Below are 23,487 nucleotides of genomic sequence, written 5' to 3' on the forward strand. Positions count from 1 at the left end.
TGATTCATAAAATACATTGCTATTAGTGAACAGGATATACAATTTATATGTTCCAGTTGTTTCTCAGCTGTACTCTTAACCAAAGGTTATCACATTTATACAACATGACAGCACTTTTGACAAAATCATTTTACAAATAACACACAACTATGGCCATTATGCTTTTAATGGAGACAAATACAAAATGCATCAATGCAAAAGAATCTTTTACATACTCATTAACATAGTGACAATGTAAATTACATTGTGATCATGTAAAATACAGTGTGTTAGACCTCAAAAAAGAAACTACAAAGTTTGTTGCAACCTAAGATACTGGGAAGGTTCCATAAGCTGTTTTTGCTACCACCTTTATTACAGTCGTTCTAAACGGTATCTGTAGGAAGATTAAAAAGTAATACAAAGCTCTTTTGTTCAAAGAAATCCAGTGAAACTGAGTTGAATGACATTGTGGGACCATGAAATTTCCCAAAAAAATATTTCCAGTAACACAGGTAGTTAAGAGGCTTAATAGTTTTCAAAGCCTGGAAAGCAGCAAAGATATCTCATCTTAGAGAATTGAATTTAAAAACATTATAAATCCCACTTCTCTCCTACGGACTTTTTAAAGCATGGACATGACTTTAAGGATTTTGAGAAAACATCAATAGTTTTCATAAAGCTTCAATGAACACTCCAAGGCACAAGTGTTGAAAATGGCCCATTCACTAAAATGTCACTGCATCATACTTTTGGAGGTACAGGTATACTGTGCTTGCAGTGAGAGGACAACTTTATCCCTCGTTTAAAAGCACCAGGTGTCAAACTCAGCTTCCACTTAACACAGGATGCACCAATAATCCCCAGGACGGTGAATAGTTCAAGTACTCCATGACATTTCCAACATGTATTGGCTATTTGCTCTCAGCGGGCACTGGAAGAGGCTAGATCTAACCTGAAAATGGTCTTGAAATAATAGTCCCTCTAAAGAGCTCACTGGATTCTATAATAACATTTAGAAAAAGGAATAAAGACACAATTTAGCTGAATTTCTTTCAAATGAAAAACAATGTAGAACTGACATATAGGTTAAGAAGTTTGGAATTAATGTCAAAAATTGCCAAGATTATCAATATACATTTTGGTAATCACTATATTGGCAAGGTTAATTATTTGTGCAAAATATAGAACAGAAAAATCATATTTCAGACCACTAATAGAAGAAAACCAACAGCAAGAGAAGCATCTGAAGGGCAAACAAAAGGTTAGGGAAGTGTACTAACTTGAGAGTATGTCAGTACACTTTGATTACAGAAATAGTTCATTTTTAAAACTACAGTGTTTTAATATACTTCTAGCAACAACCCAATCTAAGGAACCTTGGAGGCTTATGAAAAAGATCTATCCACCAAGATGCTGCATCTCTAGTGTGGGGGTAAATTAATACTTCTGTAAGAAGGAAGGAACGGAATAGCCTCAGCATCAACAACAGCCTTTTTCTTTTACACAGTAACTCAATCTGGTAACTTATTTCACTTCACTAGTTCAAAATTAAGCAGGAAAGGAACTAAGCTGGTCAGACCCAGAAACAATGATTTGGCAAGCTGTGGTCACTCAGCTCATGGATACGTGATAATCTGCAGAAAAGCTGTTCAACTCTAGTCGTCCATTCCTTTACATCTGTAAAGAGAGGTCCATAGATAAGAAGTTACTTCACTAGAGAATAAAAGCAAAGTCTCCCCACCTTAAAGTCCAGACTCATTTCTCAATACAGGCATAGTTTATTTTATTGCACTTCACAGATACTGCGTATTTGTGGAGAGAAACATGAGGAGAAAATTTTTTTAATAAAATTTTTACAAAGGGTTTGTGGCAACCCTGCATCCAGCAAGTCTACGAGGACCATTTTTCCAGCAGCATGTGCTCACTTTGTGTCTATATGTCACACACCAGTAATTCTCGCATTATTTCAAATTTTTCATTATTTTATCTGTTATGATGATCTTTGATGTCACTACTGGAATTGTTTCTGGGTGCCAAAAACTGCACCCAAAGAAGATGGTAAATGTAATGGATAAATGTGTGTTCTGATTGCTCCACCAACCGGCCATTTCCGTCTCTCCTCTCCTTGGGCCTCCCTATTCCATGAGACATAATACTGAAATTAGGCCAATTAATAACACTACAGTGGCTTCTAAGTGTTCAGGTGAAAGAGAGTGTCCACATCTCTCACTTTAAATCAAAAGCTAGAAATGATGAAGCTTAGTGAGGAAGGCATGTTGAAAGCCAGGACAGGCTGAAAGCTAGGCCTCTTGCACCAAGCATGAATACAAAGGAAACATTCTTCAAGAAAACAAAAAGGGCTACTCCAGTGAACACATGAATGATAAGAAAGCAAAACAGCCTTATTGGTGCTGATATGGAGAAAGTTTTAGTGGTCTGGGTAGAATATCAAACCAGTCACAACATCCCCTTAAGCCAAAGCCTAATCCAATCCAGAGCAAGGCTCTAACTCTCTTCAATTCTATGAAAGCTATGAGAGGTGAGGAAGCTACCAAAGAAAAGTCTGAAGTTAGCAGAGGTTAGTTCATGAGGTTTAAGGAAAGAAGCCATCTCCATAATATAAAAATGCAGGCTGAAGCAGCAAGTTATCCAGAAGATCTAGCTAAGATCACTGATGAAGGTGGCTACGCTAAACAATGGATTTTCATGGTAGATGAAACAGCCTTCTATTGGAAGATGCCATCTGGGTCCTTCATAACTAGAGAAGTCAATGCCTGTCGTCAAAGCTTCAAAGGACACACTGACTCTCTTGTCAGAGGCTAATGCGATTGGTGACTAAGGTGAAGTCAATGCTCATTTACTATTCTGAAAATCCAAGGGCCATTGAGAATTATGCCAAAATCTACTCTGTGCTCTAAAAATGGAAAAAGCCTGGATGACAGTACATCTGTTTATAGCATGGTGTACTGAGTATCTCAAGCCCACTGTTGAACCCTACTGCTCAAAAGATTCCCCTCAAAATATTGCCGCTGAATGACAATGAACCCATGGTCACCTAAGAGCCATAAAGAGGTAGATTATCGTGTTCATGCCTGGTAACAACATCCACTCTGTAGCCCAAGGAACAAGGAGTAATTTTGACTTCCAAGCCTTATTATTTAAGAAACATTTTGTATGGCTATAGCTGCCACAGATAGTGATTCCTCTGGTGGATCTTAACAAATTAAATTGAAAACCTTCTGGAAAGGACTCACCATTCTAGATGCTATTACAAACATTCATTATCCAGGCATGGGGCCTCATGCCTATAATCCCAGCAACTGGAGAGGATAAGGTGGGAGGATCACGTGAGGCCAGGAGTTTGAGACTAGCCTGCACAACATAGCAAGATCCTGTCTCTACAAACATTTTTAAAAATTAGTGGGGCATGGAGGCAGGGCATAGAGGCATATGCCTGTAGTCCCAGCTACTTGGGAGGCTGAGGCAAGAGGACTGCTTGAGACCAAGGTTCCAGGCTGCAGTGAGCTATGATTGTGCCACTGCACTCCAGCCTGAGTAACAGATTAAGATTCAGTCTCGGTCGGGCGCGGTGGCTCACGCCTGTAATCCTAGCACTCTGGGAGGCCAAGGCGGGTGGATTGCTCGAGGTCAGGAGGTCGAGACCAGCCTCAGCAAGAGCGAGACTCCATCTCTACTAAAAATAGAAAGAAATTATCTGGCCAACTAAAATATATATATAGAAAAAATTAGTCGGGCATGGTGGCGCATGCCTGTAGTCCTGAGTTTGAGGTTGCTGTGAGCTAGGCTGACGCCACAGCACTCACTCTAGCCCGGGCAACACAGCGAGACTCTGTCTCAAAAAAAAAAGACCCAGTCTCTAAAAAATGTTTTAAAAAGATGTTTTAATTTAAAAAAAAATTCAGGAGAGGTCAAAATATCAACATTAGGAGGAGTTTAGAAGAAGCAGATTCCAACCCTCACGGATGACTTAGAGGGACTTAAGACTTCAGTGGAGGAAGTAACTGCAGATGTGGCAGAAATGGCAAGATAACTAGAATTAGAAATAGAGCCTGAAGATGTGACTGATTTGCTACAATCTCATGATAAAACTTGAAAGGATGAGTTATTTCTAATGGATGAGCAAAGAAAGCAGGTTGTTTGTTTTGTTTTGTTTTACTTAGGGTGGCTGTATAAGAAAGTGGTTTCTTGAGATGGAATCTGTGAACATTGTTGAAATGACAACAAATGATTTCGAATGTTCTATTAACTTAGTTGATAACGTAGCAGGGTTAGAGAGGATTGACTCCAATTTTGGAAGTAGTTCTACTGTGGGTAAAATGCCATCACACATGCTACAAGAAAATTTTTTGTGAAAGGAATGGTCAATCAATGCAGCAAACTTCACTGTTGTCTTAGTTTAAGAAATTGCCACAGCCACCCCAACCCTCAGCCACCACCACCCATCAACATTGAGACAAGAACCTCCACCCCTCAAAATTTCATGACTCTCAGATGACTGTTGGCATTTTTTAGCAATAAAGTATTTTTTAATTAAGGTATGTATATTTTTTAAGAAAAATGATATTTTTAAGACAAATGACACTTAATAGACCAAAGTATAGTGTAAACATAACTTTCACATGTATCAGGGAACAAAAAAGATTCCTGTGACTTGCTCTATTGGGATATTTGCTTTATTACAGTGGCCTGGAACCAAACTGGAACTATCTCCAAGGTATCCCTGGTGAACTACTGGAATCCACATGGCATCTCAAAATTCCTGACAGCTACATCTTTAAAGGTCACCAAGCAAGTTCAAGTGAAATACATGAACTTTTGATGAGCTTCCTCTCTCCCACCCCCATCTGCTTAATATTTATGCCGTTAACAGGAATATGGTTCAAAGAGCAAAGTATGACTTCATATGTAAGACAATAAAATTTATTTTATAAACAGCTATAATCTGTAATATTCACACTGGTGGAATGTACTCACTTGTAGAGGAGTTCGATATAACCACTTCTCTTTATCAACTTTAAGCTGCATACAGGCAAAGAGATCACAAACTGCAGGGAGGCCACAATGGTCTGGGGGGCAGTTACGTTCCTCCTGTAGGGGTGGATTAAGTAATACTCCCTGCAATAAAACCAAAAGGATGGGTTGCTTCATGACAACTAGGAGGCACAAGATCAACTTAACTCATCTTCCAAATAATGTCTATAAAGAATAATGTGTATTTCTACCCTAAATCTTTGCCATAAAAAGCAGTAAAACAGGCTGGGGTTCTTTCTTTCCTACAAGATGGGAATTGGGGCTTGGAAAATACACAAAAAATTCAGGTTGAACCATCATAAATCCTCCGTTCTGTTGCTAACATGGCCTCAGAATTAATACCTCAGCCAAATGTAGCGTTTAACATATTTAAGGATCTGATCCACTTGCAAGGTTTGGGACTGTGAAAGTAAAATTCCAACAATGCTGTTATGTCTGTGCTCACCTGGGCCTTCTTTCGAAGCAGCCATTTGTCTTCTCCAGACAACAAATGACTGAGGTTTCCAATCTTCCTTCCTGGCAAGACCCAGTCAGCTGTGTTAAAGGGGCACCAGGAAGTGGTCACAGGGCTTTTAAGCTTTTGCTTGCCAGCTCTGTCCTCGGTACTAGGCACTTCCTTGGGACTTCCTTCTTTGCGTGGGGGCCTGATGAGCCACTCTGACAAGGGACTATTCCTTATGACTTGGAAGGAATCAGCAATTCTAGAAGGATCCATTGCCTTTGGTGCCTTAGCTTGTTCCGTTACCTCTTTTCTGGAAGGACAGAGCCACATGTTCAGGGAATCTTTATGCTTCTCAGGCTCAGGTTGGGATTCCACGGGTATCCCATTTTTATCCTTTCCCTCTTTCTTCAGAAGCCATTTACACAGAGCTTCCTTCTCACAATTCTCATCACACACACAGTCTGCAAAGCTCGTGCAGGGCTCATTGGCTTTGCATACCTCCTCTACTTTACATGGTTCCTGACGGTTCTGGACAAGCCAATCCTCAGTAGTCATGCTAGGAGGAGACAACGATTTCTTAGCTTCCAAGTGGTCATTCAGGCACTTCAGATTGCCCAGGTTTTCAATCTCTACACCTTTGGGCTGGTTGCCACGACAGTTGGTACAGGAGTCAGGCTTGACAAGCCAATCGCTCACACTGTAGGACTGAAACAAGAGCTTAAACTTCTCACTAGTCTCACAGCTGCCATTCTCAGGCTTCTCCACCTTGTGGGACTCCTGGGGAGTCACCAGCCAATCAGACAGGTCCATCTCATCTTGATCAGGAAGCTCTACATCTTCAACCTTTTCAATTTCAAGGGAGAAAGAACTGCTAGTAGAATGGCTATTACACTTTTGATAATTTGTTTTTTCAGTAACTTCTTGTTGCTGACTCTTGAGGAGCCAGTTTTCCAAGCCCTTTAGGTTGCCCCAGACATTACTGAAGAAATTGCAGGATCTAGCAGACGTCTACACAAGAAGCATATAATATTAGTTTGCCAGAACAATTATGACTGCTTTGGAGATTCTGTATACATATTTACTGTCTTGCCCAGTGTTTCTGAAGTTGAATACACAAAACCAAGAGGCAAGGGATTTGTGTTTAGATATAAAAATATGTATTATGACTGTATAAATAATTTTATTTTCTGTAGTTTTAAAAATGCTTAAAAATATTAAAGGCAAACTAAGAGAAAGTATTTCTAGCATACTTGATAGAAAAAAGCCTCGTATCTCTATATAATATGCCTTTATGAAAAGAAATACAAAAATGGGCAAAAGATATGATTAAGTAAATCATCAAAAAAGCCTAACAAACATGAAAATAACGTCCTTACTAATCAAAAGACACTCAAAACAAAAGCAAAATTGATATTCTGTGTCAAATTCAGAGAGAAAAATTTGTAAATGACTACCACTATTAGGTTTCAATGAAGCAGACACCCTAAATACTCTAATGGTGGGAACATAAACTGGTACCAACTTCCTGGAAAGCTAAATTGGAAATACATATCAAAAGTCTTCAAGAGTATGCAGAACTGTAATCTAGTAATGCAATTTCTAGAAGTTTACTCCTAAGGAACTAATCAAGAATGCACACAAATAATTAGCTCCTGGGTTTAGGGGAACTTTGTTTATATCCAGAAAAAAAGGAATTTAAGTTATAGCCAATCAATGAAATATTATATAGTATTAAAGATTTTACAGAAGAAATTAAATAACAGAGAAATATATTCATGCTATATTGGTGAAAAAATCTACTTACCAAAACAAGACTTATAGAATGATTTTTTAAAAGTATACATATGCATAGAAAAATGAAGTATACAAACAAAAATGTTAGTATTTGTCTTTTTGTGTTGGAATTGGGGTATTTTATAAATATATATTTATTTCCTAAAATTTCTGTCTATGGTGAAGAAATGTCACTATTGTAATTAAAAAATTATGTGTCCACACTGCAACTAAAAACTAAGCACACATATACTACTGGCTAATAACCCGATCTACTACTACATCTACCTTGGAAACAATAAACGCAGCAACACACCTGAGTATTCTCCAAGGTCTGCTTTTGGGTAAGCCAGTCCTGGGGGTTGGTGCTGGGTAGGTAAGGAGCCTGACGACCACTTGAAGGTTTACTTCCAAGGAGCCACTTATTGAGAGGGACAGCTGTGATGCTGGGTGCTGACTTCTGTTAATCACACAATACTTTGCTGTTTAACAAGGCAATGTCAAATGCAGTAGAAAGTTCACCAGAGGCCGGGCGCGGTGGCTCATGCCTGTAATCCTAGCACTCTGGGAGGCTGAGGAGGGTGGATTGCTCGAAGTCAGGAGTTCGAGACCAGCCTGAGCAAGAGCGAGACCCCGTCTCTACTAAAAATAGAAAGAAATTATATGGCCAACTAAAAATCTATATAGAAAAAATTAGCCGGGCATAGTGGCGCATGCCTGTAGTCCCAGCTACTTGGGAAACTGAGGCAGTAGGATCGCTTAAGCCGAGGAGTCTGAGGTTGCTGTGAGCTAGGCTGACGCCACGGCACTCATTCTAGCCTGGGCAACAAAGCAAGACTCTGTCTCAAAAAAAAAAAAAAAAAAGAAAGTTCACCAGAAAAACAGAAGACCCAGGCTCTTGAATCTTGTCCGCCACTCACTCTGGGCAAGGCATATACTTTCCCAGAGCCTCAATTTTCACAGTTATAAAACAAGGGGGATAGCTGATCTCTCAGATTCTTCTCAACTAAAGCATCTAGGAACCTTTATTCACATTGCCTTTAGAAATAAGTCACCTCTATGGTGTCAACATCTTTATAAGGGAAAAAAAAGGAAGAAAGAAATCACCTCTACAAATTATAAAAAGAATCCCCAGGAGAGAACCAATACCAGTAAGATAGCTGATGATAATTTCCTATGAACTGATAGATAACAATTACTTTCTCTCTTATTCAACACCTATAAAACATCTAAATTTCTATTTGACATTCAATCTCAAAGGAAGCATTCAATTGCATAAACCAACTCATTACCACTGGTGGCTTTTTACAAATAAATAGTAGCCAAAAAAAAAAAAAGATGATTTAGTCAAAACCTAAAGGAAATATCAGTTACGAGAAACAAAATTGACATTTTACCTGCTCTGGGATTGGAATACAGCCTCTTTTCTCCAAAAAGGGCCCAATATTTGATGAACTAGCATGAGCCATCAGGTGCTCAGGAATTTGCTATAAAATGAAGACAATTTAATCTTATTTATGCTATGCTTCCATACTGAAAAAATTAAATTATAATTCTAAATTTCAAAAGTATTAATCAAAGCATCACCATTTCACTAGAATAAATATTGCTCACACTAAATTTAATGACCTACAAAGTTGTTATCAAATTTGAGTACTTTATCTACTACATAGCCGTCATCATATTAGAAATCTTTACCGGAATTGGCAGTAGTATTATTTTTAATGAGACCCAAATGAGACCATGTTTGGTTCTTTATTAAAGACCATTCAAGCCATAAATTTTACAAGAAATGTCAAAAGCATTTAGATAGCATACAAGATAAATGCCAAAGACTATCATTGAGTCAATACTATATTCCAAAAACCAGCAGCCTAATGTTCTATTGACTTGTTCTATTAGAACATGAAATTTATGAAGCTAACCAAAAAGTCACTAAATTCACAGTAAAAATGTAATTTCTTTTTAAAAGACTATCTGTGAGGCCACAGACTTGAGAAATGTCCTATGAAGTATCTGAGATCAAGATTACTCACAATGGTCTTGAGGGACCCAAACGTGGTGATGGTCTGGCGCAAGGCAGTTGTATCTGCCTCAAAGAGCAGGACAGTTGAATCTTCTGGCTTAAGGGTCAAACTGCCCAGTCTGGGAGAAAAGCAAAATTTGGCTATTTTTAAGCAACGTCTGTTTCAACTTCATTCAAAACAAAAGCCAAATTGTAAGTAATTTTAAACAACTGCACTTTTCTAAGCAACTCAACCAAAGATAGATGGTTTAATCATGTATCAGCTAGTAATAATATTAAATATATAAAGCAGAATGATCTTACCATAGCAACAGAGAAGTCAAGTTAAATACAAGACATGCAATGTGTTACAAAACTTTCTTTTATTATACTAAACTCAAAGAGCCAAAAGTCAAAACAAGCAAAAAAAGGGTCTTTACCTCTCCAGGCATACAGAGACTTGATTGGCTAGATCTTTGTTTTGGGTACACTCCAGTTGATGAATAAGACAATTGAACTGGCCCAACAACTAAAAGAAAAATGAAACCATTTAGCCACAATGATACCAAATGCACCAGGTATATCCAAGTTAACAAACAGCACCTGAGATTAAACTTTTATCTGATCCATATTAACACTATTACACGGAAGACATTCTCCGGCAACCAGAAACCATGCTCAAACCAATTCTAGCCATGCAGCCACCTTACCCAGTAGAGTTGTTGGGCCTGCTGCTGAAGTGTCTCCTCCTTAAGCTGATAGATGAGGTCTACCTGTTCATACAGCCACACCTCACGGCTTCGAAGGCATTCCAGGTGACGGCTTATGCAACTGTGAATCTGCGCTTTGACCTAGGAAGCACATATATGTTATAAGCCCAAAGAATGACATTTCCCACAGAGTAGTAAGGTTCTTAAAACTTTTGGGGATCACAAATCCTTCTAATAATCCAATTACGTCTATAGAGTATCTCCCCAGAAAAATGCATATACTCAAAATTTTGTCTATGATTTCAGGGCTTAGTGTCCCAAAGACCATCCATGAACCTACTAAAGCCCTACAGACCCCAGTTTAAGAATCCCAGCCATAAAGGCAAACCTAAGCTCTAAAATCTTCCTTCAATTCCCCTCCTTCTATGAGGATTAGGTTCAATCTAGGTGTCCTAGTAATCAAGAGAAAACACAAGGATGTACCAGGAGACATTGATGCCCCTCAGGTTTCCACACAATATTCAAACCTATGGCTTTACAAGTTTATCAGCAGAATCAGACAGAGTGTTAATAACTAGCTAGGCCTTATCTCTATTCCTGCTCCACAGAATGAGCAGTCCATTTATAGGAGGCCAATTTAGTAAAGAGATGTGCTACCACAGGTCAACAGCTGGAAGACCATTAGGGTAGATGATTTAAGTAAAATTATAAACTAAATGTTTCTGGAAGCATAAACCATGATGCAAATGGTGGCTAAATATAAAAATCCCAAGGAAAAAAGTTAAAATAGGCTATAAATTATTCATGAGAATCCACATAAGAAACTATTTTTTCTGTGTAGTCATTGTGTTTCAAAGTCACGTAATACTTGGTCAGTCTATGCACTCACCAACAACATACTATTGGAACTAACTACAGATTTCATCCTGGCTCATCCTAACAGATACAGTCATTTCGCAGAACCATGCCACTAACAGGTGAAAAGATGATGGGAGCATGCTCATGCGCCACACTTTATGCTTCGAGGGACACAACTGAGCAGTACACCACTCACTCACTGCATCATTTTCACTGAAGACAGTGCCTGGCACCAGAACCACACAGAGTTGCAATCAAATGTGCATGCTGAACAAAATTTTCTAGAATGGTACAGGATTTTCGAGATTCTTCCAGCATCTGCCTTATTTCCCAATGGGATCAAAGGCACCAACATATCAGGAAACTGACTGGGATTAAGTAGACTATGGAGGTATAGGGTGAAACTTGCAGTTCACACTGAGAGGCCAAGTCTTGGCCATGCTCAAACCAGCCCTGTGCTAAGAGTCCTGACGAGGGAAGAGAAAAGCACATGTCACACCTCTCGTAAGTTATCTTTGATTTGCTGTTCAGCCCGTAGAACTCCACCAATAGCAAGCTCCAAGTCCCTCCGTGCATCACTACACCTCAAAAGGGGTCCTCTATTACTGGAGCAGCCAGTCTGGTCTTGTGAGGCATTCATTCTGCTCATTGTTCCTTTAAAAGAAAATATATATATATATATAAATAGCACCATAATTACAACCAAAACCACCTTTCAATCATCCCTCAAATGATCATTCCAACCAGCTCCCATTATAAACTACTTAGATTACTTCTAACACAGGACCTGGCACATAGGATATTCTTAATGAATATTGCCACCTTCCTTCCCCTGCCCCCACTGTTCCTGCCATAAAATTCTATGAGTCTATTTTAATGACAGTTTATTTGTGAACAAATATTTCTCAATAAATATACTAATTGTCCTGAACCAATAGGGCATATAATCTCCAAAAAAGTTAGAAGAATGTTAGAATGTCAGTTTCTATTTATAACACACATAAAGTCATACGAGTTTTATGTTCCTCTTTGCAGATTTAGAGGTGAAGACTAAAAGGTATGGAAGGACCCATAATCGCTTGAAAATAAGCTGCAAACCAGTAATGTGATACAGAATTTAGAACGCTATTTGTTTAGAACTGGAATTTGCCTAAATTTATTAGAAAGATGGAATTTTAAATTTCCCATTTTAAGGTGAATTTTTTTTTTAATTTAGGAAGAACGTAAGAATGACTTCACAACTAGGAAGCTCTCAAAAATATAAATCTGACAAAATAATTTCATATGATTCTGATATGAGGAAGCTACAGAAATTGGTGTGGGTAAATACAGACTTAGGAAAGAGAAGATACAGAAATGGAAAGAACAGTACATAATGGCATAATGAGACTGGAACAGAAGACTATCAGCAAAGCAACGAAGTAAAGCCTGACTAAAGCCACTGGAAAAACAATATGATGTCTATCCTGATAGGCTAGATCTAGAATCAAGAGATGGTCTCTGAACATTTAGAAATAGATAGCAGCATGGGTTCACTAACCCCGGTGACACCCAAAGTTATTTCCTTTTGGATAGTTTCACTAAACTGGCCAGTCAAGATAATGGCAGAGACAATGTATCTGGACAACAGGAAGACTTGTGGCAAGGTTGTATGCTACCTCTGTGGACAAAGTAAGTATGAGCTAAATAGAAGTACAACTAAATTGAATAATAAGATTCGTTTTTACAAAGTACTCAAAGGATAATGGACTAACAATAGTCTGTAAAGTTTTTAAAGGCATGTCCCTGTTTTCCCTAATTACTTGGATGAAAACATAGAAGGCAGACACTAACGTTGGAGATAATGTGGGGCTGTGACAGAAACAGATTCCAAAACAACACATCACTGTGGTTAAATCTTATAAAACAAAATGTCAAATTTGTCCACTTGAATGGGGGAGGGCAAGGAAGAGAATAAATTTGTTTTAAAGCATGGAGATCTTGAACTGAAAGAAAACTTTATATGGATTAGCAGTTTGCTGGATCTGAGGGAAAAGTAACTTGCATATCATTTGACTACATTTATTAAAAGTATAGTGTTTACCACAGGACTAGCCTGTTCCATGTTTATTAGACTAAATCTAAAATTTATTTCTGAGTAACACACTTTAGAGGAGGGCATTTAGAAAAGGGAAAGAGGCCCCAAAACCTTGGAAAAAAATTCTGCAGGAAGGAAGTCTGTTTAGCCTAGATAAGAGACATCTCTGGTAGAACATGGTTACTATTCTCAAATATTTGAAGACTTGTCAACTAAAATAATTAGATTTGTTCAGAATAGCCCCAACGGGGGAAAAGATTAATAGGAGACATTTTAGTCAATATATGAAAGAAATTCCTAACAGTCCTGGAAGCAATGACCTTCTCAGAGAAGCCAGCTCTAGGCTGAATAGCAGCCTACCCACTATAGGTTCCTCCAAATGGCTCACTGCCCATTTCGGACAAAGGGAACTTCGACAGGCCTTGACTGCATCTTTAAGACTAATTTTAGGGCCAGGTGCCTAGCAGAAAGCTGGATAGGGCACAAGTAGTGTGAGTCCCACCCTCAGAAACCAAACAATGGGAGGAGAAGCAGGCCAAGAGGCTTTCTTTCCACTGTCTCGGCAAGATTCAGATTCAGGAACTACAAAGTTCCTACAAGAAACTGAAGGATTCAGGAAATTTTCTAACTTCCCCTTGTTAATTTTGTTACCAGTCTGTTTCCCCATAATGATCTATAAAAAAGAAGGGCTGCCTTAATTGGGTATGACAGAAATCACTGTGGAAATTTTTTCTAACCCTGTAAACACCAGCTGTAGTTACCCTGCTGACCCTGCATAACACGGGTGAAATAGTGGCTCAGATTTGTAGGGCTAGGGTATCACCTTATCACCACAAGTTGCTTCACTTTGCACTTCAGTCAGTCACACAAGGCATGTTTAACTGTCTTTCAAATGTACTAACCAACCTCCTTCGCCTGTGCCAAATTTCCCATTCTTAGGCCCTCACCATTTGTGTGGAATGCCCCAATGCCTGGTACAGTGTAAAATTACATCAATAAAATTAAAATGTTGCTTCAAAATGTCAAAAACCTAGAACTCCAGAACAGATGGGAGAACAAACGCAAATGCATACAGTGCTAACTATATTACTAGATCCCTAAAGCAAGTCTTCCCAATTCAATCACAAATACTGCACAACTACCTAATAAGAGCAGAATATGGCACAAGTATACACAATGGATTTTCCCCTTATCAGCCATACACAGAATGTAGGATGATACTAAAAAGTTACGAAACTGATTTTTCTACATACTGTTATAGCATTTTTTTCAAATTAAAACAAGTGTTATCCTTCAAACATCATCTTTAGAATGGGTGTTTGAAAATGGGTGAATTCAAATCACAATGAGTTGAAGCCTGAGCCAGCTTTATGAAATGTCACATCCGAAGAGATTTTATGAGGTAACTAGTTCACATGGCCATTTCCAAAAATAACTCACCATTTGTTTCTGGTTCAAGAGCCAGTGTAACAACGGTGATGGTTAAGAGATCGCTCTAGAGTCTGACAAACTTGAGCTCTGGGTGTGTCTATAATAACCTGGAGACCCTTGAGCTAGTAACTTAACCTCTCTGGGCCTCAACTTCCTCTGGAAAAAGGGAGTCAACAGTAGTAGCTACAGGAGGCTGCAGTGAGGTTAAAGTGAGACATTATCTGCCTAGAAACACTTAACCCACCCCCTGCAAACTGTAAGCACTCCATGTTACTTTTTAACATTGCAGTTATTGTTAGTGGGTTTCCTTGATGGAACCTCCACCTCCTTTGAAGTATAGAAAGCAGGCTAAAGCTGGAAGACTTTGAAGTGAACAGGCCCTGACTTAAAATCCTTTAGCCACGGATCAGTGATATGACCTTGGACCATGTGACCTTTTGGAACCTAACTTTCTAATTCATAAATGAAGATAACAATGCAGACTTGCAGACTTAGGGGTAAGGAGGTGATGCTTCTTTAATAAATACTAACTCCCCATCTAGTCTTTCACTATACAACATAGCAAATGCAAATATTTTTTACTCCAAAACTCAATAGTCTAAATCCTCTAATATATACCAAGTACACATACCTTTGATTGTTTTGTTTTGTTTTGTTTTGTTTAACCCATAAAAAGACTGGACCAGAGCCCAGAATTTGAGGTTGCAGTGAGCTATGATCATGCCACTGTACTCCAGCTTGGGTGACAGAGATTTGTAGAATTTGTCTCTTAAAGAAAAAAGAAAAGAAGACTAGACCAAATTAGCTCTAATTCTAAAATTCAAATCAATAAAAGATTACAAAAAATGTCTTTTTATCTTTACCATTATAATCCAAACTACTGCCCTACCAACTTCAAAAGAGGATCGCCTTAGATGTTTATTTTTTTGAGACAAAGTTAAAAGTTTAAGGCTGGACAGTGGTGTGATGTAATCCTAGCACTCTGTGAGGCTGATGCGGGAGGACTACTTGAGCTCAGGAGTTCTAGACCAGCCTAATCAAGAATGAGACTCCGTCTCTACTAAAAATAGAAAAATTAGCCGGTCATCATGGCTTGTGCCAGTAATCCCAGCTACTTAGGAGGCTGAGGTAGGAGGATCCCTTGAGTCCAGGAGTTGGAGGTTGCAGTGAGCTACGGATGACACCACTGCACTCTACCCAGGGCGACAGAGTGAGACTCTGCCTCAGAAAAAATAAAATAAAAGAGGAAAAGTTTAAGTGCTTTCTAAAACTTCCCTGCCTCTAGGATCCCTGTCCTAAATTGGGAGTTGGGGGGTGGTGATAGGAGGGGAAAAGAAACACACATTCCTCAAATAACAGAACTTGGAGCTTCCTTAAAGATGAATTCTACAAACCATATGTGCCATTCTCGCACAATGCTTTGCACAAATCTAGTTATTAAGTCCAAAGATCATGAGACAAGAATTGAGCAACTAACCACAAATGAAGCTAGGTCATTATCTTACAGTTTAACCATAAAATTTCCAAAGAGCTATAACTCTCTTGTGATCTACACAAACCACAATTTTAAGTTCAAAAAACCTTAGGCATTTCTTTAGTATACCACTCTGATTTTATAGATGAAGCCACAAAGGCCCAGATAGTTTAAATGACCCATTAAAGGGCCACAGCCATAAAGGGTAAGATTTGGGTTTAGAACTATGGTTCCAAAGGTCTAGTCCTGGGTTCCCTCCCCTAGACAGGCTTGTTCTTCCTTTAGTGTGCATTATCACCCAAAAATTATTTCTATTTGTGAACACAAGAGAGTAAAATTAACATTCCAATGGGTTACTACTGAAATAACTTCCATTAAGATTTTCAGTCCATTTTTGGTCTGCCACTGCACTCCAGCTTGGGCAACAAAATGAGATATCTCTTTAAAAAAATGTTTTTCAGTCCGTTTTCATAGTCTTTAATAAATTTTAACCACAATTGTTCAGAACCTTCTGCATTAGATAGGCTCAGAAAAATCAAAACACTGCCAAGTACTGGTGCAAATGGTTCTGATCCAACATCTGTATCACAGCTGCTCCAAGCTTCATCTGTCTGAAAGAAAGCTCAGACTAGACCACCTGTAACCTCACCTTCCAGCTCTCACATTCTTTGCCACCTGCCCTTTCTCCCCCAAAAGACCTCCACTTTTTACCTATTTTCTGGCATGTAAGTCACTGCTAAAAAGCCATGCCCAGACTCTATCCACAGGATGCATATGTGTTCTATGGGTTACTAAAATCGAAATATACTGCCAATTTGGTTATCTTTAACGAGACAACTTACGTTAGGTCATTTGTACAAACTTGCAGCAAAAAAAAGAATTATATATTAAAAAATAATATTTTACAATTTTACCTTGAGACATTTCTTCTTCACTTTCTTCTAATGTCTGAATTTTCTTTTAATAAAAAAAAGGCTGTTCGGGATATCATAATTAACTCAACAAGTATATAGATCTTACCCTAGCCCCAGCCCACTTTAAATTCTGTATCAAGTAATTTCTTTAATCCAGAACCTGGTTCTCTGCAATCTTTTTAAAACCACGCAAATAAACGTTAGTATCTCAATACAATTAAAATAAGGTCATTATAAATTCACTACGGATATTTTAAGAGTTCTTAACACTTCAGAGCTCCCTACGCTCCGATCTGTCTACCTTTACACACGTAACTGCGAACAATCAATCCCGGCACATCAACTTTCTGAAGCAGTGACTGAAAACGGACCGCAAAATTCTCCCATCATTAGCAAGGGCTTTCTAGCTTGAGAGCAACCGGGACTCACGCGGCTCCCCCGGCTTCCCGAGCGCCCCCTCAGAGCAGAGGCCCGCAGCTCCACGGCCGCAGGAGCTCCGGAACCCGCATGCGCGTTCCGACCCCGCCGCGCGGCACGCATGCGCGCATCCCGGCCGCAGCGCCCCCGCCCTCCCGGCGTCGGCCCCGCAAGGCGAACCAGCCCCAACCGCTCCCGCTGCGGCCGCCGGGCTGCCGGACATACCTCGGACGCCCAGTCCCTGCCGCGCCGGCTGCCCGCGAGCGAGCAGCCACTCTACCCCTGGCCTAGATGCCGAAGGTGCCCGAGCCCGCGGCCACGCCCCGCCCGCGCGGCCCGCGCCGGCCACCGGCGAGCCGCAGCGCGCGCCAGCGGGGGGGCGGAAGGCTCCGCCCACAGGCGCCGCCCCCCGGGCGCCCAGTCGCAGCAGGGCCTGTGGGCTGGGCCGCTCAGGGCGAAGCGCGCTGAAGGCCAGCCAGAGGAGTGCCAGAAGCTCCTCTCCTCTCCCCACCTGTTCCACCCACTCCGAGTCCCAAATCGCTGAGACGTCTTTGCTTTAAGGGTTGTGCTGCTAATCACTACAGAGAAATAACAAACTGTGGCACACGCTGTCAGAAAGCCTACAGAGTTATCGGAATGTCCTTGCCAACAGCTGTGACTCCTGAGATAGATTACCACTGTCAGGCCGGCTGAGATTCAGCCCTATTCTTCAGGCTCTCAGACAACCCTTCCCATCGGTGACGTATCTCTACCTGTACCCTCGCGTCTGCGTCTGTTTCTCTTTCACCCAGATCCTCAGTCCAGTGCTGCCTTTAATACCTCACGGATGCTGTTCATCCAACAGATGTTGACTGAGCACCTACCAGATGCCACGCACAACTCTAGGTGCTGGGAATACAGTGAACACGACAGCCCTACCTGGAGAAGCAGCAGTTAAGAAAGAGCATGTACTCTGGAACTTGACCATTTGGGTACAAAACCTGGCTCCACTATTTAGATGCTATATAATGTTAGGCAAGCCAATTAACCAATCTGTGCCTTGGTTTCCCCCCCTGTAAAAGGGGGATGATAATGGACCCAACTCAATGAAATTATATGAACTAATATATGTAAAATGTTTAGGACAGTGCCTGGCACATAGTATAATACTACCTTTCTGATGACTGTCATGTGCAAGGTACTTCTAGTTTTCCCTTTCCTCCAAGATAATCCTTATAGCCTGCATATCCATCGGGCCAGAAGATGAAATCTAGACATTGTCATTCCATTCCCTTTTAGTCTACATATATAAAGCTATGTTTGTAAATAGTAAGAGTAAAGCAAAACCACATAAGAAAAACTAAAGGTAACACTAAGAGCCATCACCCTCTAACATCCCTCAGATTTCAGATGAACAGAGTTTGTAGAGGTGCCTGCTTGTCTGTGATGCACAGTTTCTGGGATCCCAATTCAGACACACATTATCAACAATAATAAAATTTCTAATTCCAAATATCCTCCTTGGATAACACATTTTGTGAAGATACAAAGAAAACTAGACATACCTCTGAATGACAAAAGCTAAAATTGTATGGTCCTGTGTACTTTATGTCAATGGCTAAAAAGGAACTCTTAGTCTATTAAAATATAACTCATGTTAAGAACTCTCATCTTGGCCAAGTGCAGTAGCTCATACCTGTAATCCTAGCACTTTTGGAGGCTGAGGTGGGATAATCACTTGAGGCTAGGAGTTTTGAGACCTGCCTGAGCAAGAGTGAGACTCTGTCTCTACAGAAAATGTAAAAATTAGCAGAGTGTGATAGTGTGCACATTTAGTCCCAGTTACTTGGGAAGTTGAAGCAGGAGGATTGCTTGAGCCCAGGAGTTGGAGGTTCCACTGAGCTATGATGACACTACTACACTCCAGCCCAGGTGACAGAGTGAGACACTACCTCAAAAAAAAAAAAAAAAAAAAAAAAGAAAAGCTCAAAATATACCTGATTATGTTATTTTGAAAAACTGTAATTGTTGTAATTGTCTAAGTATTAAAAGACTTAACTTCTTCCCTGTAACCAAACTGGCAAACAAACACAACCTTTTAACCTATTTTGGCCAGCTACTCACTCCTTCATTGAACTGAATTGCCAGTGTTTTATAGAGTACTCGGGTAATGCTGGATAAGAGAAACATTAAGCCACAAAAGTGTCCCCAAACACACTCCTAGCACCAAAGAGGAAAATCTTGAATCCATGGCATAATCAAGCCAAGCAAAATGAGGGATGATAACTTGGGATAAGAATGGCTGAGAGTATAGGCCGGGCACGGTAGCTCACGCCTGTAATCCTAGCACTCTGGGAGGCCGAGGCGGGTGGATTGTTTGAGCTCAGGAGTTCGAGACCAGCCTGAGCAAGAGCGAGACCCTGTCTCTACTGAAAATAGAAAGAAATTATATGGACAGCTAAAAATATATATAGAAAAATTAGCCAGGCATGGTGGCACATGCCTGTAGTCCCAGCTACTTGGGAGGCTGAGGCAGGAGGATTGCTTGAGCCCAAGAGTTTGAGGTTGCTGTGAGCTAGGGGACGCCATGGCACTCTAGCCTGGGCAACAGAGTGAGACTCTGTCTCAAAAAAAAAAAAAAAAAAGAATGGCTGAGAGTATAGAATGAATCATTCGTATCAGAATTTAAGTAAAAGGTGCACCCTCAAAATAGTTATTTTATTCACTTGCCAGTAAGTCTTTCTAATTCAAAGAGTGTATATGACAGGAGAGGGTTTGAGGTATTGTACGCTTGACCATAAACTTATGAATGATGACTGCAATGTTATGATTTTACAACCAAAGAAGACAAGCTGAGAAAGATGATATAGCAGCTCCTCTGACAAACAGAGAGATAGTATTAATGCTATTGGCCAGAGCAAAAGTGGTCAACTTGGCCCCGACTCCAGTCTAGGCCTCCACACTGCTCATGTGGGTTCTGTGTTGAAGCAATGTATCCAGACATGTCTATAATGAAAACAAAGCCAAAATGAAACCCTTGGACACAAATTTTTAAAAAGCTACAAAATAGCAGGAAGAGTAATAAATATTTGATGGGCATCTATAGTACTCTCATAAAACTGAACCTAATGCATACATATTGGTTGGTCCGTTATTAGTCACTTTATTTAGGCTTGCCTTTTGCAACCTAACCAGCATGTGAACGGAGGCACTGAATTCACTGATTTCAGTAATGCTTCAGAAAGTGCTCTCCAAGCCACCAGCAATTCCATTGTATATCCTGAATAGTGACAAGTCTTCATTCTCTGACACTGGGTATACTTTTTTGGCAAGAACCAATGATTACTATATGTAAAGCACTTAGAATAGTGCCTGACACATAGTAAGAGGTATATAGATATTCACTATTTTTATTACTTTTAGTCAGAGAATGGGATATGATAATAGAGAAAGACAGTCTATTATGTAGTTCATCAATTTCATGTCACCATCATCTCCAGGATGCCTGCAGAAACCTCATGACTGCTGCCCTTTCATCCCGTCTCATCCCCTCCTCCCTACTTTTCTCCTGGCTGCTCCTCCAGAACCCCAAGGACGCTTCTGCCTCAGGGCCCTCGCACTTTCCTCCAGATATTCTCATGCCCATGACTTCACTTCCTCCAAGTGTCTGCTCAAAGGTCATCTGCTCAGTGAGGCCATTCTTCACCATCCTATATTTTAAGAATTCTTCCTTCTGCTTCCCCTTAAATATGCTTTACTATTCTCCATAGTACTGATCACAGTCTGACATGTAGAAACCCTTTATTTTCTGACTACCCTCAGAATACATACTAGAAGGTGAGTTCCACATGGGCAGGAACTTTGTCTTTTTGTTCACAGTTGTACAGTAGGTGTTCAATAAATGAATTCAGAAAATATTTACATCTATTCTACCATGTGCCAAGATTTTTTTTTTACACATTATCTTTTTTAGTCCTCAGAAAACTTTAACGTAGGTATCACCATCACCATTTTAAAGAAAAACAAACAGGCTGGGCGAGGTGGCTCATACCTGTAATGCTAGCACTTTGGGAGGCCAAGGTGGGAGGACTGCTTGAGCACAGGAGTTTGAAATTGTAGTGAGCTGTGATGATGACACCCTACTCTAGCCTGGTCAACAGAGCGAGACTCTGTCCCAACAACAACAAAAAACTCAGGCTTAACAAAGTTATGTTACCTACAGTCACAAACTTCCAAGAAGATGAGTCAAGATTTAACCCCAGATCTGGGTCTAAAGTCCCTAGCCACACCTTGTAGGTTGAAAAGATTATTGAAGTATTAAGTTTTTATGTATTCATCCAACATATTCGTATTGAGTACCTAAACTGACACGTACTGTGATAGTTCCTGAGGATACAATGGTGAACTTGCCATCTAGAGAATTCGTGTCATTGATTCACCAACAACTAAGCAGCAGAAAATACTAATTCCGTAGAATAAGAAACTAAAAGTCCACAGCAGCAGCAATGACTGGCTCTGAATGTCTTTCTGTACGCTAAAACTTACTATATGAGGGAAAATATCATAAAATACTAACTAAGAGGCTCTCAAATTGGGGGGATATGTGTCAGGGTATCCTGTGGACTTTTCATGAAAGCTTTACACAGGTTCCTGAGTTTCTGGCACAGAAAATGGGGGTGGGAAATACAGTGTAATTCTAAAATAAAATATCTTTTCTCCCTTAAAGAAGCACATCTTTTCTTTATATAGCTCAACTTGTTTTTCCACTTTCGCAATACTTGTTTGCCCAAAGGTGGTAATATAATTGTAGAGACTTATTTAGATATAAACTATCATAAAACTTTAAATACATAGGATTTTTCCCCAGAGACCAAGGACAACGGCACCAATGGAGAAAGGAGAAAATGTAAGGAATGTTACTGTGCTAGACTTTACATATATTATCTCATTTACTTATCTGAAAAAATCTGCAAGCTAGCAAATCTTAAAAGGAGCAAACCCCACTACATTTCCTTTGCCAAGGTAATAAATGAAATCTCCCTCCACAGCATCATCAGGGTAAGTCTTCCTCAAAGGGTCTGATGTATTAATACTTTAAAGTTCAGAAATGTCACACCAGGATCCCAGTGCAGAAATGAGCCACTTATGACTACCTGTCCCGTTCTTACCCCAATAAGTAACTCAAGAGTCCCTACAACCACATTTCCAAATTGCCAAGTGAGTGGTGGAAAGCTAAGTCTATCCAAAAAGCGGTTACTATGGTAAACCTGACCCTGACGAGAAAACAACACAAAAAGGCCTGGTAACAAAAACTCTGCCCTGGGGATCAAACTCCAGCACTTTGACTTCTGTCATTGTATTTCTGTCATTCTTGATCACATCATTCCTGTGTTATATCCCATGGCACCTAAGTCTATATGTTTACTGTTTTCTCACCACAAGAATTTAGTTCCATGAGAATAAGGTGTCCGTTTTTTTAATTCCTATCTCCTGAACTCCCTGAACATATAGGCACTGAATAAATGATTGTTGGTGGAATGAGTCGATGAATGAGCGAGTCTCGCTCTTCTCATCTGTAAAAACGGAGATAATCTAGGTACGGGACCATCGGGAGAATTAAACCAGACTGCATGTGTTCGGCACATCTAGGGCCAAACAAGCCATTATCTTCTCTGCATTTCCACCTGACGGGCTAGGCAGGGATACGGTCTAGGCCTGTTACGAAAAACAGGCCCCGCCTCACCACAGGGACCCAGCAAGAGGCCAGAGCGATTGGAAACTCGGAGTTGTCACACCTGAAGCTGGGGGAAGGCGGGCCGGCAGGAGGAGGTGGCCCCGGGCGGGCGTGACGGGAGCCGAGGAGGAGGGAAGCGCAGGCCCGAGCCCGCCGGGCGGCAGGAGGAGGAGGCCCCGGGCGGGCGTGTGGAGGGGAGGGGAGGAGAGAATAGGCCTGGGCCCCGCATACGGAGGGTCGGGAAAGGGGACAGCCCGGGCCCAGAGAGCCAGCGGTCGTCGCGCTTCCACCCGGCCTGCGGCGTGAGAGCGGGTCGTGATGAGCCCACCCCGGCCGCCATTCGCGTCCTTACCAGTTCCGAGCGCCTCTCCTGGCGATCCGAGAGGACCTTGGGCGGACAGAGACAGGGCCCAACACAAGCCTAGGGCACAAGGGCAGAGCTCTCGCGAGAACACAACCTTCCTCCCACGCCTCTCGCCACAAGTCTGACAGTCTCGCGAGACCTCTGCTGGAGACAGCCCAAAGCCCTGGACTGCCCTCCAGAGGGCACACACTCCCTCCCCGTCAGCATCCCTTCCACCCTTCGTGAATAAATCAAATTAAAAGATGAAGCAAACATTTTTTTGAAGGCAAATTCTG

General features: G+C 40.7%; 1 protein-coding gene across 5 annotated transcripts; it reads right to left on the minus strand.

The window, feature by feature from the left end:
- Nucleotides 1-148: 148 nt before the first annotated feature.
- On the minus strand, nucleotides 149-23,382 carry NCOA4 (nuclear receptor coactivator 4). 5 transcript variants are annotated; one of them, XM_045567980.1, is made up of 10 exons: nucleotides 23,201-23,382; nucleotides 11,322-11,476; nucleotides 9,965-10,105; nucleotides 9,695-9,783; nucleotides 9,286-9,394; nucleotides 8,647-8,736; nucleotides 7,566-7,709; nucleotides 5,480-6,484; nucleotides 4,978-5,118; nucleotides 149-1,659 (listed from the first exon to the last, which is right to left on the minus strand). In XM_045567980.1, exons 2-10 carry the CDS (start codon nucleotides 11,469-11,471, stop codon nucleotides 1,654-1,656), a joined length of 1,875 nt encoding a protein of 624 aa, XP_045423936.1. In that variant the 5' UTR covers nucleotides 11,472-11,476; nucleotides 23,201-23,382; the 3' UTR covers nucleotides 149-1,653. The 5 variants fall into 5 exon arrangements, with proteins under 5 accessions (XP_045423936.1, XP_045423940.1, XP_045423937.1 ...); XM_045567984.1 differs by having other exon boundaries at nucleotides 5,480-6,319; nucleotides 23,201-23,330; XM_045567981.1 differs by lacking the exon at nucleotides 23,201-23,382 and adding an exon at nucleotides 17,361-17,459.
- Nucleotides 23,383-23,487: the final 105 nt, after the last annotated feature.

This window comes from Lemur catta, chromosome 14, assembly GCF_020740605.2.
Source record: "Lemur catta isolate mLemCat1 chromosome 14, mLemCat1.pri, whole genome shotgun sequence".
NCBI lineage: Eukaryota > Metazoa > Chordata > Mammalia > Primates > Lemuridae > Lemur > Lemur catta.